At 44.5% G+C, this 17,427-nt stretch overlaps 1 protein-coding gene across 1 annotated transcript in view; it reads right to left on the bottom strand.

Moving 5' to 3' along the window:
• The window catches only part of SLC3A1 (solute carrier family 3 member 1), a 48,561-nt gene extending 31,462 nt beyond the window's left edge, over positions 1 to 17,099 (bottom strand). Inside the window, exons 1-3 of the mRNA XM_082252361.1 lie at positions 16,462 to 17,099; positions 7,615 to 7,794; positions 2,835 to 2,989 (exon numbers count right to left, since the gene is read on the bottom strand). Of these exons, the coding sequence (XP_082108487.1) occupies positions 2,835 to 2,989; positions 7,615 to 7,794; positions 16,462 to 16,873 (747 nt within the window). The 5' untranslated portion in view covers positions 16,874 to 17,099. The remainder of the gene's footprint in view (positions 1 to 2,834; positions 2,990 to 7,614; positions 7,795 to 16,461) is intronic.
• Between the last annotated feature and the right edge of the window lie 328 nt (positions 17,100 to 17,427).

Genomic DNA, 17,427 nt, shown 5'->3' with positions numbered 1-17,427 from the left:
GGGGGGGTCTATTGTTGCTGAGGAGGTCTATTATTGCTGGTGGGGGGACCTACTGTTGCTGGGGGTATGTCTTATATTGAGGATCAGGTGTTGCTGGGAGAGATCTACTTTTGAGAGAGAGGTCTATTGTTGCTGGCTAACAGACAGCCTATTGATGCTAGGGGGGGAAATATTGTTGCGGGTTGTCTGTTGTTGTTAGGGAGATCTATTGTTCCTGGCAGGGGGCCCTATTGTTACTGGCTGCAGGGGATCTATTTTACTGCTTTTGTTGTTATTACCAAATTCTATACAAATTACTTAGCAAAACTAAATGATACGTAGTTCTGTATTCTCTAAAAGGGCAGTACTGAGAGGGGGGTAGGGGGATTGGACCCAAGGAATGGTGCTCGGAGGTGGGTGGGGGCAGAGAAAAGGGGTGACTCAGAAAGGGGGAGTTCCTGCACCTATTCTCTGAGAAAAAAAGCCCTGCATAGAATGCATGAAAGTAAAAAACCTGTGCTGGGGAGAGAAATCGGTTCAGGGGCAGTGATGGGGAGTATCAGATTAGTGACAGTGCTGGGGGGATCGGATCAGTGACAGTGCTGGGGGGGGGAACAGTGGCAGTGCTGGGGGGGTTAGTGGCAGTGCTGAGGGGGGTCAGTAGTAGCAGTGCTGAGGGGGGTGGCAGTGCTGGGGGGGTCAGTGTTACATACTGCGTCTCCGGCTTCATTATGTCTCTGGTTCCGTAGTGTCTGGCAGCAGTGACACCTATGCTGAAATCAGGAGATAGGGTCTCCTCCAGCCCCTCCCACTTAACGGTCCTCATGAGTCAGCTGACCTCTAGTCTCCACCCCCCTGGCCATGCTGTGAACTGAATGGGCAGCCGTAAAGAGGCTGAGTGGGTGGCCGCGGGCTCCAGGGACAGCCCACTGAGCCCAGCTGATGCAGCTGCTTTGGGCCCCACATGCAGCCTGGTGGCCCCGGCCCACCAGGAAAGTAGGCAGTGTGCTCTATGGCCAGTTGAGGCCCGACTGTGGGGTTCCACAGTAGGTTTCTGTCCTCCGTGAGCTCTCCTTAGGACAGCCCTTTTTCAGCCAGGGTGTCTGGGCACCTTGGGGTGCCTTGAGGTTTCTTCAGGGGTGCCTTGGCAAAATGCCTAAAAACTGCCCAAAAAGTGTAAAAAAGCCAGCAGGTAGATCAAGCCTGCCTTTTAGTTACGCAAAGCCTCAGGTTTTCATTGCGCACCATTACGACCTTCTAGCTGCCAACATCCTAACAACCAATGACATTATTAGTTGATAAGGAGGATGTCGGTTGTCCTCGTTTGACTTTCCCCTGCCCCCCTCCTTCAGTGCTGGGGTCACATTAGCTGAGTGATGGAGAAAAACTAAGGAAGAGTGGAAAAACTGGAATACTAGTCAGTACCAATGTGCAAAAGTATATTTGATTTGGAAGAATAAATCAACCTCTAATATTGTGTGTGTCCTACGTGTGTGGATGTTGATGCATTATTTAAAACTATTAGAATAGCTTTTTACATTTTAGAATAGGGTGTCTGGAGACTGTCCATAATTTTGGAGGGTGCCTTGAGATTGTCCATGATTTTAACCACTTGCCGACCGCCACAGGTAAATATACTGCGGCGGTCAGCCCCAGCCAGGCAAAGTGACGTATATATACACGTCACTAGCCTGTCACCGGCTTGTGAGCCCGCCGCTGCTCGTTCACTAAGCAGTCAGTGCGTGTGACCGGCGGACCCGATGTCCGCTGGTCACTCGGCGATTGTCGTTAGAGAGGGAGAAAGGCAGGCGGCTAATGTAAACAAGCCGCCTGTCATTCTCCCCTGTGTAAAAATGGAGATCAGACGGTTCTACTATGTAGAACCGTTGATCTCTGTTTTTACAATAGTAGACCTGTCCCATCACAGTTAGAAACACGCCCCTAGGACACACTTAACCCCTCCCTCTCCAATACAGTTAACCCCTTCCCTGCCAGTGTCATTTTTTACAGTAACAGTGCATATATATAGCACTGATTACTGTAGTAATGTCACTGGTAACCCCAAAAGTGTCAAAAATGTCAGTCAAGGGTCCGATCTGTCCGCCGCAATGTCGCAGTCCCGCAAAAAAAATCGCAGATCGCCGCCATTACTCGTTAAAAAAAACCCACCAAAAATGACAAAAATCTTTCCCTTTGTTATCAAACGCAATAACTTTTGCGCAAACCAATCAAAATATGCTTTTTGCGATTTTTTTTTAGCAAACATATGTAGCATAAAACAAATTGGCCGGAAATGTTAAAAAATTTTGATTTTTAAATTTTTTTTGGGGAATTTCATATAATAAAAAAAATGTGAAAAATATTGTTATTTTTGCAAAATTTACGCTCTTTTTTGGTTTATAGCGCATGATCAAAAAATCGCACAGGTGATCAAATACCACCAAAAGAAAGCTCTGTTTGTGGGAAAAAAAGGACGCCAAATTAGTTTAGGTACAGCATCGCACGACTGCCCAATTGTCCGTTAAAATCACGTAGTAAAAAATCGCAAAAAACCCCCTGGTCAGGAAGGGGGTAAAATCTTCCGGGGCTTAAGTGGTTAAAGGGTGCCTTGACTGAAAAAAGGTTGAGAAACTCTGCCTTAGGACACCTGCGTTACCATTGAACAGGTATACTGCCCAAGTCAAACTCCCCACCTGCCACTGTCCTCGTAGTGTAGCTGAGGGATAAAAAAGGTGTAAAAGAATTCAGCCCACCAAGGTTCACATAAATCTACAATATTAGCCTGGAGTAGACGTAGCCTTTCACAACCAAAAGGTATTTATAATGCTAAATAATTAGACATCACACAGGCTTACCCAGTTATTTGGAGGTGCGTATCGGCCATTCTCATCCGTACAGTTATGCCAGATGTAATAGTCTGTATATTTATTTGTTCGAGTCCTACTCAGCCGGAACCACTCATGTTTATTGCTGGTGTGGTTTGGAATGAGGTCAATTATCAGTTTTATACCTGAATGAAAACAAGAGCATTTTATTCAAATTCAATTCAGTAAACCAGAGCAGTCTATAAGATGTTTCACATCACCAAGCGATGATTTGTAATGATTTATAAATCTTGGTTCTGCCATTTTGAATAAACAGGTAATCAATGTGAAAATTGACTAAACATGTTAAAATGTGATTCTATAATCTCTGTAAAATCTCCATTATATTTACCAAAACTATGTAATGTCAGAGCCTAGATAGTAATTAGTTTAGATTGTATCTAGTAGGAGCTCTTCCACTACAGTGATTGAGTTAATGGCAGATCTAAACAAGATTGTACTTTTCAAACTGCAATGTGTATGGGCATCTTAAGCCTAGTACACACGCAAGGAATTTCCGCCGACCGGTCGTCTGTCTTTTGTCCAGAGTGGTGTTTTGTTGGTTGGAATGTGCCTAGACTGCACACGAATTTTCCCGCACGACAAAATTCTACTTCAGAAGTGATGTCATGTGTTGGTTTGCTTTCTTTGTGTTCTTTCTTCTCTGAGCATGCCCAGTCTTGCTCATAAGATTTTTTCCCTGTCGAAATCTGTACTGACTGCACGAAAATCGGACGTGTTTTGACGGAGAACAAAATTTTTATAGCCTGCACACCAGAATTTTTTTGGCCGAAAAGTCGGAGTCGGTTGTTGGAAGCATCATACTAACAAGCCGAAAATCGGCAGATCGGTCATCGGAAGAATATTCCCGGCCGAATTTCGACGCGTGTGTACGAGGCTTTAGGCCACCCACACACGGAGCAAATTTCTTTCCCGCAACCACAGGTTGCGGGAAAGAAATGTTCTCAAAACCTCCATCAACACAGATAGCGTTGATGCGGGAATCCCTCCTGGTGGGCCATTGTCTTCTCCCGGCGGGAAGGGGGCGGGGGGCAGAGGAAGCCATCCCTGCTGGGAAAAAACAGTGAATATTGCTGGTGGCTTTAGCAGCTGCTAGCCATTGTCTTCTCTCCGATCAACTTGGTGCGTTTAGCCTGCCCATTCACAGTTTGAATCTCGGCCGGTTACTGCTAAATCGGCCAAGATTGGAACCGTGTTTGGCCGGCCTTAAAGAGAATCTTAACCCCCTACCCCAGGGTTAACTTTGAGTATAATTTTAATCTCCTTTACCTTTTCAGCTGGGTTGACCTGAAATAGCATACTTAGACCAGCAAATTCAGCACTGTCCTGCTGTAATTAGCCAAAAGCTGCCATCCTCTTTGCTGATTTCATCAGCTGGTCGGCTCAGGCCAGCTTTCTCTGCCAGGCCCAAGACCTAGCAACTGACCCTCTGATGACATTCTGCTTGTTCTACATAGCCCTGAAGCCTTCTGGGATATGTGACATGGGCAGGGCTTTTTTTTCTCAGAAAATAGGTGCAGGAACTCCCCCCTTCTGAGTCACTTCTTGTCTCAGCCTCCTACCCACCTCTGAGCAACATCCCTTGGTTCCACCCCCTATCTACCTCCCAGTACTGCCCCTTTTAGAGACTACAGAACCAAGTATCTCTTTGTGGGGATAAGTATTTGTATGGAATTTGTTAATAACAAGAAAAGCAGTACAGTAGATCCCCAGCAACAATAGACCCCCCGGCAACAATAGATTCCCCCAGCAACAATAGATTCCCCCAGCAACAATAGACCCCCCAGCAACAATAGATTCCCCCAGCAACAATAAACCCCCCCCAGCAACAATGAACCCCAACAAAAATAGACCCCGGTAGCAGCAACAGATTTCCCAGCATCAATAGACTCCAGCAGCCAACAACAATAGACCACTCCCTTAACAGTAGATCCCTTCCAGCAACAATTGACCTCCCCTAGCAACATAAGCCCAACCAACAACAATAGTTCCCCCACCAACAACAATAGGCCTCCCCAGCAACAATAGACTGCCTCAGAAAAATAGATGCCCTCCAGCAACAATAGATCACCCAACCGCCAGCAACTATAGACCCTCCCTCAACAGTAGATCGCTTCCATCAACAACTGGTCCCACCAGCAACATAAGCCCCCCCCCCCCCCTCAGCAACAATATCAGCCATGCAAAAATAGATTTACCCCAGCATCCCTTTCCATTACATTCAGACTGGAGGTGCCGGAACTGCGTTCCTCCGCGTTCCCGCTGAAAAAAAGCCCTGGACATGGGTATCTCAGAAGGCTTCAGGCAGGGAGGGATATAATTCTCACCTAGGTGAGAAAGGTGGAAGTGCAAGCAGTGGTCTGCTGAGGCCAGGTTTCTCCTCCAAGTCCTAGCAGCTGACCCTCTGATGACACTCTGCATGTTCTACATGGCCCCAAAACCTTCTGGGATATGTGACATGGGCTTCTCAGAAGGCTTCAGGCAGGGAGGGATATAATTCTCACCTAGGTAAAAAAAGTTTAAAGAGCAGGCAGTGGGCTGATGAAAAGAAGGGAGGAGAAGTAAAATATGAGTACTGTAAGTAAAAAAAGTGAGTTAAGGTCACAATTTCACTTTGCTTATCCAGAACAAGATATCAGGTTCTCAAGCGCATGCTCCTCATCATTGATACTTTCCCCACATACCCCCATCTTCTCTCCAGCCACCTGCAGGAACACTGAGTCTAAACCCTGCGTAAGCTCAGCTTTTCAGCCAATATAGGGATATTGACCTGGCTCCCTCCGTCATGTGACAGTGTTCAACCCTGAAGATTGGCAGCTGAGTCTAGGAAATGGACAAACTGACAATTTTTTTTTCAAGTATATATACATCCCCAACGTTTTAAATAAATTTTGAATATTTTGGGGAAATGTTAAGGAACTTATCAAGTTTTCTTACTGTGGAGTTGATTTATTAACCACTTGCCGACTGCCTAACGACTATTTACGTCGACAGTCAGCCCCTCACAGGCAAAGCGACGTAGATCTACGTCGCTAGCCTGTGAAGCTCTAGGGAGCGGGGGCGCGCTCCCGCTCTCTCACGGACCCCCCCGCGCGGATGTCCCGATGACCCGATGTCTGCCGCTCACTCGCGATCGTCGGTCACACCGGGAGAAAGGCAGGCGGCTAGTGTACACAAAGCCGCCTGTCATTCTCCCCTGTGTAACAGCAGAGATCATATGGTCCTGCTATGTTGGACCGTAGATCTCTGCTGTTACATGAAAAGCCACATCCAATCACAGTTAGAAGCACGCCCCTAGGGACACACTTAACCCCTCCTTCTCCAATAAAGTTAACCCCTTCACTGCCAGTGTCATTTTTACAGTAACAGTGCATATGTATAGCGTTGATTACTGTAGTAATGTCACTGGTACCCCCAAAAGTGTCAAAAATGTCAGTCAAGGGTCCGATCTGTCCGCCGTAATGTCGCAGTCCCGCAAAAAAAAATTGCAGATCGCCACCATTACTCGTTAAAAAAAAACAATAAAAATGACAAAAACCTTTCCCTTAGTTAGTAAACGCAATAACTTTTGCACAAACCAATCAAAATACGCTTTTTGCAATTTTTTTTACCAAACATATGTAGCAGAACTTGGCCTAAAATGTTAAAAAATTTTGATTTTACATTTTTTTTGGGGGGGGGGGATTTCATATAAAAAAATGTGAAAAATATTGTTATTTTTGCAAAATTGTCGCTCTTTTTTGTTTATAGCGCATGATCAAAAAATCGCACAGGTGATCAAATACCACCAAAAGAAAGCTCTGTTTGTGGGGAAAAAAAAGGACATCAATTTCATTTGGGTACAGCGTCGCACGACCGTGCAATTGTCCATTAAAGTCATGCAGTGCCGAATCGCAAAATAGGCCCTGGTCAGGAAGGGGGTAAAATCGTCCGGGGCTTAAGTGGTTAAAATTGGAGAGGGCAAAACCTGGTGCAGCTGTGCATGGTAGCTAACCAGCTTCTAACTTCAGCTTTGACAATAAAACCTGGAAGCTGATTGGTTTCTATGCAGAGCTGCACCAGATTTTGCAGTCTCCAGTTTGAGTAAAGCCCCGTACACACGTACCGATCGGCCGTCTTTTGTCCAGGGATGTCCTGTCCGCTAAAAAGTGCAAAAGACTGCACACGAATTTTGTCGGCCAACAACAGCCGACTGCAGAAGCGATGTCATGTGATGGTTAACTTTCCGTGTCTTTTTTCTTCTCTGAGCATGCCCAGTCTTGCAAATCTGCTGATTGTCCGCCGAAATCTGTACTGACTGACGCACAATCGGCCGTTCTGTTGTCGGCGTACAAAAATTTTAATGCCTGCAGGACAGATTCTGTTCGGCCGAAAATGCGCTGTCGGCTGTCGGAAGCTTCATACTAACAAGCCGACAATCGGCCGATCGTTCGGCGGCCGAAAATTTGCGGCCGACAATCGGTACGTGTGTACGGGGCTTTAATCAACCCCCGTGTGTCTCTGATGGAAGATTCACCTTGTCTTTTTGTCCTGGTGACTATACAGAATGGAATGAAAATTCCAAAATGATAGAACTGTCACAGAAACAGGGGGCAAGGGGAAATCTTCCAGTGGGAACACCTGTTTAATTTCTCCCCAGTGTAGACAGATTTCTCTTTGTCTCAGGGACAGAAAGTGGTAACAAATCAACCCAACGGACAGAGACATCTATATAACTACTTCACTGGATTTTTTACATATACCGGCTCACCTTTATCATGCAGAGCAGAAAGCAGGTTCTCAAAATCCTCCATAGTTCCGAAACTTGAGTCAACCTGGCGGAAGTCTTCCACAGCATAACGATAGTCTTTAAGCGTTGAATTGAAGAATGGGGCAATCCAGACAGCCTTCACGCCAAGGTACACAAAGTGGCCAATCTTCTCCTGCACCCCTGAAAGTGGAAAGCAGAAAAAGAGAGAGGGATGAGTTCTGGAAGCAAGCTGATCAAACAGAGTCTTTTAATTCTACATTTGTGAAAGGCTCTCATTTTCACTACATAAAGTTCATTTTCATGCCTTGTTATTGTGAATACAAATGTGGAAAGATGAGGAATTATATTAACATTTTTGATTACAACAATTTAGGGATTCTAGGACAATATCCCCCTGGACAATATCCCCCCGGACAATATCCCCCCGGACAATATCCCCCCGGACAATATCTCCCCGGACAATATCCCCCCGGGCAATATCCCCCCAGGCAATATCCCCCCGGGCAATATCCCCCGGACAATATCTCCCGGACAATATCCCCCCTGGACAACATCCCCCGGGACAAAATTCCCCCCGGACAATATCCACCCGGGACAACATCCCCTAGACAATATCCCCCCTCTAACCCTAACCCTCTAACCCTAACCCTATGTCCCGGGGGATATTGCCCGGGGGCATGTTGTCCAGGGGGATGTTTTCCGGGGGGATATTGTCCGGGGGGATATTGTCCGGGGGGATATTGTCCTGATACCCAATTTAGGTGGTTAAATCGTGGAACTTATAAAGTGTATGTAAACCTTATCAATGTACCTCTCTCATTTGTTTCTTTTGGATCTGGTAAATATACTAGTAAAAATGTTTTGTGCTCTATAAGTGAAAAAATACCTCTTAATCATGTCAGAAACTCAGAGCGGTCCTTTGCACATTTCCTGGGTTATATCAATGAAACCTCTCTGTTCTCATAATGGATCACCAAACATTGGGGGAGTTTTACTAAAACTGGAGCACAGAATCTGGTGCTGTTTTGCACAATAACCAATCAGCTTCTAACTTTTTTTAATTAAAGTGGTTTTAAAGATTCAAGGTTTTTTACCTTCATGCGTTCTTTGCATGAAGGTAATAACCCTCTGTGTGCAGCGGCCCCCCCAGCACCCTCTTATACTCACCTGAGCTGAGGATGTGCAGGAGAGCTGAGCTTCTCCCCGGTTTCTCATTCCTCATTGGCTGAGACAGCAGCAGGAGCCATTGGCTTCTGCTACTGTCAATCACAGCCAGTGAGCCAAAAAGGAGAGAGCGGCGGGAGGGGCCGAGCTGTGGCTCTGTGTGTCTTAGGGACGCATAGAGCAGGGAGAGCGAGCATGCACCAGTGCCCCCAGGGCAAGCGGTATGCTATTGGGGGCACTGGCTGAAGAGGATGAGAAAAGAGTGCCAGCCAGGGATCAGAAAAGAGGAGGATCAGGGCTGCTTTGTGCAAAACCACTGCACCAGGAGTGGTTGCTCCATCAGAGGCACAGGGGCCCCCTACTCCATGCGCCCGGCCCCTAATCTACATGCAGGGCACTGTGCCCTGAGCCCATCCAGTTGTGTGATATTACTGAATTAATATTCAAAAATATCATCCTGCTTCTCCCGCCGACCAATCAGGAAGCTGGTCCTGAGAACTGATTGGCCAGGAAGTCTTAGGACCCCCAGCCAATCGGGTCTCAAGACCCACTTCTTTTTTAGCCAGGAGGAGAAGCAATGGCCCCGGCTCTTCCTTCGGCAAGCTGGATCGAGGAGCAGCAAGTGGAGGGGCGGAGGGGCAGCAACAGCCTCTTTAGGTTTCCAGGAGCCCTACCCCAGATCTAGCACCACCTCCTCATCAGCCTCCTAAGGTAAGACCACTGATTACCGCCTTCCCATCCGTCTCCCATGGGAGGGGCAGTAGTGTGAGTCAGGGGGCCAGATTTGCTGGCCCCTCCCCAAAAATATTGAGCACCAGCAGCTACTGCACTGCACAGAGCAGAAGTATAATGTGTTTGTTGTTATTTTTTTTCTAATTGAACATTTAAAGCGGGGTTCCACTCATTTTTGAGTTTATTACCATTTTAAGACCAGAGAATTTGGCTGCTTAATGACCAGGCCACTTTTTTCAACTTGGCACTGCGCGAATTTAACTGACAATTGCGCGGTCATGAAGTGCTGTACCCAAACTAAATGTATGTCCTTTTTTTTCCCACAAACAGAGCTTTCTTCTGGTGGTATTTGATCACCTCTGCGCTTTTTATTTTTTGCAATATTAATAAAAAAAGAGCGAAAATTTTGCGAAAAATTTACATTTTCTACTTTGACAGTATAAAAATATCCAATATATTCAATTTTTGTCATATATTTAGACCAAAATGTATTTAGCTACATGTCTTTGACAAAAAAATTCTCAATGAACGTATTTTTAACCACTTTAAGACCGGAAGATTTTACCCCCCTCCTGACCAGGCCATATTTATGTATGGAATGTATTTTGTCATTTTAAAAATGATAACAGGTCAGGGCTGACATCACATTATTTCAGTCCACAAAAATGCATGTGGTGTCAGTCCACAGAACCAAAGTGCATTTCTGTCCTCCTGTGTTGGAAAGGGAAGTTGTGACTGCAGCAGCATGGCAGCTTGACAATTTGCATGACTCCCTCACTGCATACATGTTGTGATTGACATTCTAGACTCTTGGAGCCATTACAGGCTGAGGAAATTGTGAAACTTCAATAATCATTTAATTATCCAGAGGAGCTGGCATTAAATACACGTGAAGATGCCAGCAATGAGATTTCCAGTCTATTTCCTAATAATGTTTCACGCTCACAAATGGTAAACAGAAACTGGCACGATAAGACAGGTAAAATATTGCAAAAGTACTATGAACCAATGTTCACAAGTATGCACGGACAATTTCTCCCCTATCAGTAAAGAAATGATCTGTAATTGCTCTCCGGTCAGTTGTAGTCTTTTATTCTATGCCATCAGCCATGTTTGGCTAGAGCAGGGGATCCCAAAGTGTGGGATGTGTGTCACAGGTGGGACTTGCCCTCACTGCAGGTGGCACATAGCAGCAGGTAGGGTCTAGGGAAGACTGTAATGACTCATACACAAGGTTTCTGAAGGAGGCTCATGTGGAAAACAGCAATATGGTTACTGATTTTTTATATGTGAATTATTTCTCTGATACTATACATGTACCTGATGAGATGCCAAGTGGGACACGACACGGGGTAGAGAAACTTGGCTTAGATCTTGGTCGATGACCACTTAAAGGATATATCAAGACAAAACATAAAATTTCATTTCATTCTCGAAACACTATATTGCCAAAAGTATTGGGACGCCTGCCTTTACACGCACAGGAACTTTAATGGCATCCCAGTCTTAGTCCACAGGGTTCAATATTGAGTTGGCCCACCCTTTGCATCTATAACAGCTTCAACTCTTCTGGGAAGGCTGTCCACAAGGTTTAGGAGTGTGTCTATGGGAATGTTTGACCATTCTTCCAGGAGTGCATTTGAGAGGTCAGGCACTGATGTTGGACAAGAAGGCCTGGCTCGCAGTCTCTGCTCTAGTTCATCCCAAAGGTGTTCTATCGGGTTGAGGTCAGGACTCTGTGCAGGCAGTCAAGTTCCTCCACCCCAAACTTGCTCATTTATGTCTTTATGGATCTTGCTTTGTGCACTGGTCCAAATCATTTGATGGAGGAGGGATTATAGTGTGGGGTTGTTTTTCAGGGTTGGGCTTGGCCCCTTAGTTCAAGTGAAGGGAACTCCTAAGACATCGGTATACCAAGACATTTTGGACAATTTCATGCTCCCAACTTTGTGGGAACAGTTTGGGGATGGCCCCTTCCTGTTCCAACATGACTGCACACCAGTGCACAAACAAGGTCCATAAAGACATGGGTGAGTGAGTTTGGAGTGGAGGAACTTCACTGACCTGCACAGAGTCCTAACCTCAACCCGATAGAACACCTTTGGGATGAATTAGATTCAAATTTTTTATCATTTTTTTTCCTACGAATAGAGCTTTCTTTTGGTGGTATTTGATCACCTCTGGCTTTTTTCTTTTTTGCTAAACAAATAAAAAAAAGACCGAAAATTTTGAACAAAAAAAAAGTTTTTCTTTGTTTATGTTAATTTTTTTTTAAATAAGTACGTTTTCTCCTGCACTGACAAGCACTGATTAGGCTGCACTGTGCGGTACTGATGAGGCGGCACTGATAGTCACTGATGAGGTGGCACTGATAGGCACTGATGAGGTGGCACTGATAGGCACTGATGATGAGGCACTAATATGTAACACTGATGGGCACTGATATGCAGCACTGATGGGCACTGATAGGTGGCACCGATATGCAACATTGATGGGCACTGAAAGGCGGCACTGATGGGCACTCATAGACAGTACTAATGGGCACTGTTTGTGGCACTGATGGGCACTTATAGGTGGTACTGATGGGCACTGATAGGCAGCACTGATGGGTTGCACTGATGGGCAATGATGGGAACTGATGAGCGCCACTAATGGACACTGATAGATGGCCCTAATAGGCAGCACTGATGAGGAGGCACTGACAGGCATTACTAATGGGCACTGATTGGAATCCCTAATAGGCACTGATTGGCATCTTTAATTAACACTGATTGGTTTCCCTGGTGGCCTGGGTTGGCATCCCTGGTGGGCTCCAGTGCGCATCCCTGATGGGTCTGCACAAATAATCAATGCACTGATTATCAGAGCAGACCCCCCCTGCCCCCCCGTCAGAAGGGCCCCCGATCGGCTCTCCTCTACTCGTGCCTTGTCAGCGCGAATGGAGGAAAGCCAATAAACGGCACTTCCTCGTTACGATGTGACCAGCTCTGATTGGTCACAGCTGATCACATGGTAAAGAACATACGTCATAGGCTCTTTACCGGGATTGGAGCTGCGGTGTGTCAGAATGGCACACCACACCACCGATCGCCGCTCTGCGTGCCCTCGCAGGTGCTCGCGAGCGGCTTATCTTGCTGGACATCATATGACACCCAGTCAGAATAACTTAACCACTGTGCGGCCGTCATTCTGCTATATATGGCGGGCAGGAAGTGGTTAATATTTGATTCTCATCTCGGCAAGAATGACATGTCCACCTCCTCTAGAATAAAACATGCACAAATAGAAGGAGCGGCAAACCAAAAGAGAGTCCAAACTTTTTTACACTAAAAAAACAGCCAAAGTGTTTCAGGGGCAGAAAGAACCCCCCCCTTCATCAGGGCATCAGTTAAAAAAAGAACTTGAATGGACTCAAAGTAGGACTTTCCTGTGTGCATCTACTGTATGTAAGGAGATAAGTACTGAATTAGGAGAGTCAAAGCGTTTGTTACCCCAACATTTCATATTCCTGATATGTGCCTGATGTACCATGTACTTGTATGAGAACGTATCCTGTTCTCTTTCTATTGCTTCCTTTATGTGAAATCCTCTGCTTTCCTATTAAAAACTGATCACACTAAGCATGAGAAGACATTGTGGTCAGTTCTCTAGCTGTGCTGGAAACTCAGCCTGTTCTCCTCTAATATTAGGACTTGTCCTAAAACCCCACCCCACCCCCATACAGCCTTTCACTGGGAAGTTCAGTGTAATGTTGCTTCTACTCCCCCAGCTCTTATGCAGCTGAGAACAGTGGGAATGTAATCAATGTTTTTTTTTTTTTTTTTTACTGTATATCTATACACAAATGTTTTGCCTTTCATTTCTATTTTAAACCGGAAGGGTTGTTTTACAAGGTGATTGCTTACAATTACTTTACAGTGATATTAAAATGTATTTATTTATTTATTTTTTTTAAATAACAAACATGTCATACTTACCTGCTCTGTGTAATAGTTTTGCACAGAGTAGCCCCGATCCTCCTCTTCTCTGATCCCCCATGGTGCTCCTGGCTCCTCCTCTCCTCCGAGTGCTCCCATTGCAAGCCACTTGCTGTGGGGGCTCTCATGTGTGATCAGTCCTGAGCCCCGCTCTGTGTGTTCATAAGACACACAGAACAGGGCTTGGGCCTGCCCTCCGCTCCCTCCTTACTGGCTGTGAGCTGTGATTGACAGCAACAGGAGCCAATGGCCAGCCAATCAGGAGGCAGAGACCCAGGAGTGCAGCTGCTCTCATGCACAACACTGGATCAGGCTTGTGATCAGGCTCAGGTAATTATTAGGGAGGGGCTGCTGGGGGAGTTGCATACAGAAGGTTTTTACCTTCAGTCTTTAGAACCACTTTAAGCTGGCAAGGGAAAAAAACTGAACCGATTCCCCCATCCAGACAATGGAGGCAAATGGGGGAGTCCTCCCCAATGTGTCATTGTATTCTGGCAGTGGAGGAGACACTTATCAAACTAACATTTTCCAACAAACCTGTTTGTTCGCAGTCGATCAGTAAATCAACTGCTCTCGAACAGGACCAGCAATAGATGGAACAAAATTAAGCCAATCCCTGCTGAACCAGCCAAAATTTCCATCCATCTCTGGCCAGCTTTACTGGCAAGCAGTATCTGCGTGTCAATCAAGATAACACTCCTCCAGCCTCCTCCTCCTGGAATCTCTGGCTTGTTAGCCCCATGTGATAGCAATAAAGTTAAGTGAAAAAAAAAACTAAAGTGTATAAAAACATAAACATACTAAAATTAATAAAAATAATGAAATGTAAAAGCACCCCCATCACCCTTGTGCACACGCATATGAATACAAAAATGCATTGTCATTTATAGTAAGGCTTTGATGATTGGTCACACTGTCGCAGATGTTTGGTATCTATTTACCTGACACTACCTCATCTTTTATTTTGTACAAGCAGTTGGGTATTAAGTCATTTTAGTGTATTTTTTACTGGAAATACAGATACGATCAACAATTGTGCAACTATTGCGTGATGTAAACAGTTGAAACTCTTTTTATTCGAAAAGGTCTCTCCTTTCAGAAAATATATAATGTTCTCGGGATTTGTAAGTCATTTTACAGCCAAAAATTCAGATTTTAACATGTCTGGAAAGTGAAAAATTGATCCAGAGGGGAACTGGTTGACCTGCTTTGCGTTTCTTCAGATGCAAACTGTTCTATTGATGTGCGTTTGAACTGCAGACAAAGAAAGTCAAAGGTGGTACTCTCTATTCGAACGCCTGCATAGATAATATGCACTTTGATAGAAAACAGATATTTAAAACCATATGAAATATCAGTTTCTGCCTAGCTACACTGGGGTCTTTGGAATAAATTCCAACCACAGCACTACCTGCGCGGAGTTTGCATGCTTTCTCTGCTTTTGTGGGTTTCCTCCGAGTACTTTGGTTTCCTCACAAACTCCAAAGACATGCTGGTAGGCAGTGTTGGGGGTAACGAGTTACAAAGTAACGGATTACAGTAACTACATTACTTTTTTTGGTAACTAAGTAATGTAACTAGTTACAATATTAATATTGGTAACTACACTACTTTACTAGGCTATAGGAGGTAAGTACACTACTTTACTAGGCTATGGGAGGTAACTACACTACTTTACTAGGCTATAGGAAGTAACTACACTACTTTACTAGGCTATAGGAAGTAACTACACTACTTTACTAGACTATAGGAGGTAACTACACTACTTTACTATGCTATAGGAAGTAACTACACTACTTTACTAGGCTATAGGAAGTAACTACACTACTTTACTAGGCTATAGGAAGTAACTACACTACTTTACTAGGCTATAGGAAGTAACTACACTACTTTACTAGGCTATAGGAAGTAACTACACTACTTTACTAGGCTATAGGAGATAACTACACTACTTTACTAGGCTATAGGAGGTAAGTACACTACTTTACTAGGCTATAGGAAGTAACTACACTACTTTACTAGGCTATAGGAAGTAACTACACTACTTTACTAGGCTATAGGAGATAACTACACTACTTTACTAGGCTATAGGAGATAACTACACTACTTTACTAGGCTATAGGAGGTAACTACACTACTTTACTAGGCTATAGGAGGTAACTACACTACTTTACTAGGCTATAGGAAGTAACTACACTACTTTACTAGGCTATAGGAGGTAACTACACTACTTTACTAGGCTATAGGAGGTAACTACACTACTTTACTAGACTATAGGAATGCGCTTTCCTGCGTTACCCAAGCCGTGCGATACAATCGTTATTTCGAAGAATAGAGAGGGATGAAGTTTAAGACTTTTTGTTGCACTTTATGTTTTATTCTGTTTTTTCAGGTTTTGTTCTCATGTTTATCAAAGCCTGTGTTTATACAATAAACTCTATGCAGAAAGAGTGTCATGTATCTTCTTCTACATGGCCAATTAAGAAAGAGGAAAGTAAAGTAATAAGTAGTGAAGTTACTTTTCAAATGCAGTAACTAACGTAATCTCGTTACAATTTCACAGAACTAACTAGTAACTAGTTACATTTTTGAGTAACTACCCCAACACTGCTGGTAGGTTAATTGGATCCTGTCTAAACTGACCCTAGTATATGTATGAATGTGTGTTAGGGATCTTAGATTGTAAGTTCCATGAGGGCATGGACTGATGTGAATGTATAACAAATATGTAATGGGCTGCGTAAATTGACGGCACTATATAAGTACTTGTAATATCAAATGGAAGACAACAGGGCTGATTTACTAAAACTGGAGAGTGCAAAATCTGGTGCAGCTGTGCCAATCAGCTTCCAACTTCAGCTTGTTCAATTAAGCGTTGACAAAAAAACTGGAAGCTGATTGGTTTCTATGCAGAGCTGCACCTGATTTTGCACGCTCCAGTTTCTGGAAATCAACCGCAAAATGTCAAAATTACCTTTGAGATCCCCGGAGCCATCGCCATCGCTGTCTCGGAAAGACTTCGGGTAAACCTGGTAGATCGGGCTGCTCTGCCACCAGTCAAGACACTTAGGCGACAGAGCTATAATCGCGATTGTGGCGGCAATGATGGCCAAAGTAGCAACAATGATGAGCCAGAATAGAATTTCTCGTGTCACCTTGTAGCACATTTGGTTGGAGAATTGTAGCAGGACTTCTTTCGGCATGCCAGCGTATGGCTTTAATGGAAGGGTCTGGTCATACTCGTTCATTTTGACTGCATAAGAGGACTCTTCAATCTGGCTGTTTTTCCTGCTTGGGGTCTCCTTTTCATCGTGATCTGCAACAAAACCGTTATTCTCATGACCAGATTTGTCCTTTAACTCCACTGAGTTGACCTCTTCATCCATGTTCACTGGTTGGTCTTTGTCTGTTAAGCTGTGTCTGCTTTTCCAGATCTACCGACCTAGCACAGTGAAGGCTGTCTGCAGACGAGGTTTACCTGAAGCTGGCCAGCAAAGCAACACAAATCCCCTTTAAATGCTCCTGGCCAGGTCAAGGTACACAAAGAGAAAACAGTACAAAGTCCCAGTAATTACTAACACCCCTCCGCTCTCAGTCATCTATTATTGAATGGCTGCAATTTGCTTGCACTCTGTCACAGATAAGGATAATAGAGCTCAGAACTTACAGCAAAGTACAAGCCATTCTTGGCAAACTGATCTCCATGGCACAAAACAATGACTGTTTGAGACACAGAAATTCCTTACTGGGGTAAAACAATGCCTCCATTATGAACACACTGGATTGGATTTCAAATATTTTGATTTCATGCTTAGTTACTAAAAACAAGTTGATTTGCATTGTTGTATGCAGATACAGGGAGTGTGTGGTCAAGATGGGATTAAGAACGCATTTGAAATACAAAAGCAGCATTAAAATGTATGCAAGGACACTTGTATAC

Source organism: Pelophylax lessonae (genome assembly GCF_965119305.1).
Source record: "Pelophylax lessonae genome assembly, chromosome: 3".
Classification (NCBI taxonomy): Eukaryota; Metazoa; Chordata; class Amphibia; order Anura; family Ranidae; genus Pelophylax; species Pelophylax lessonae.
The sequence above is the reverse complement of the archived record's forward strand: the minus strand, read 5'-3'. Positions and strand labels throughout refer to the sequence as shown.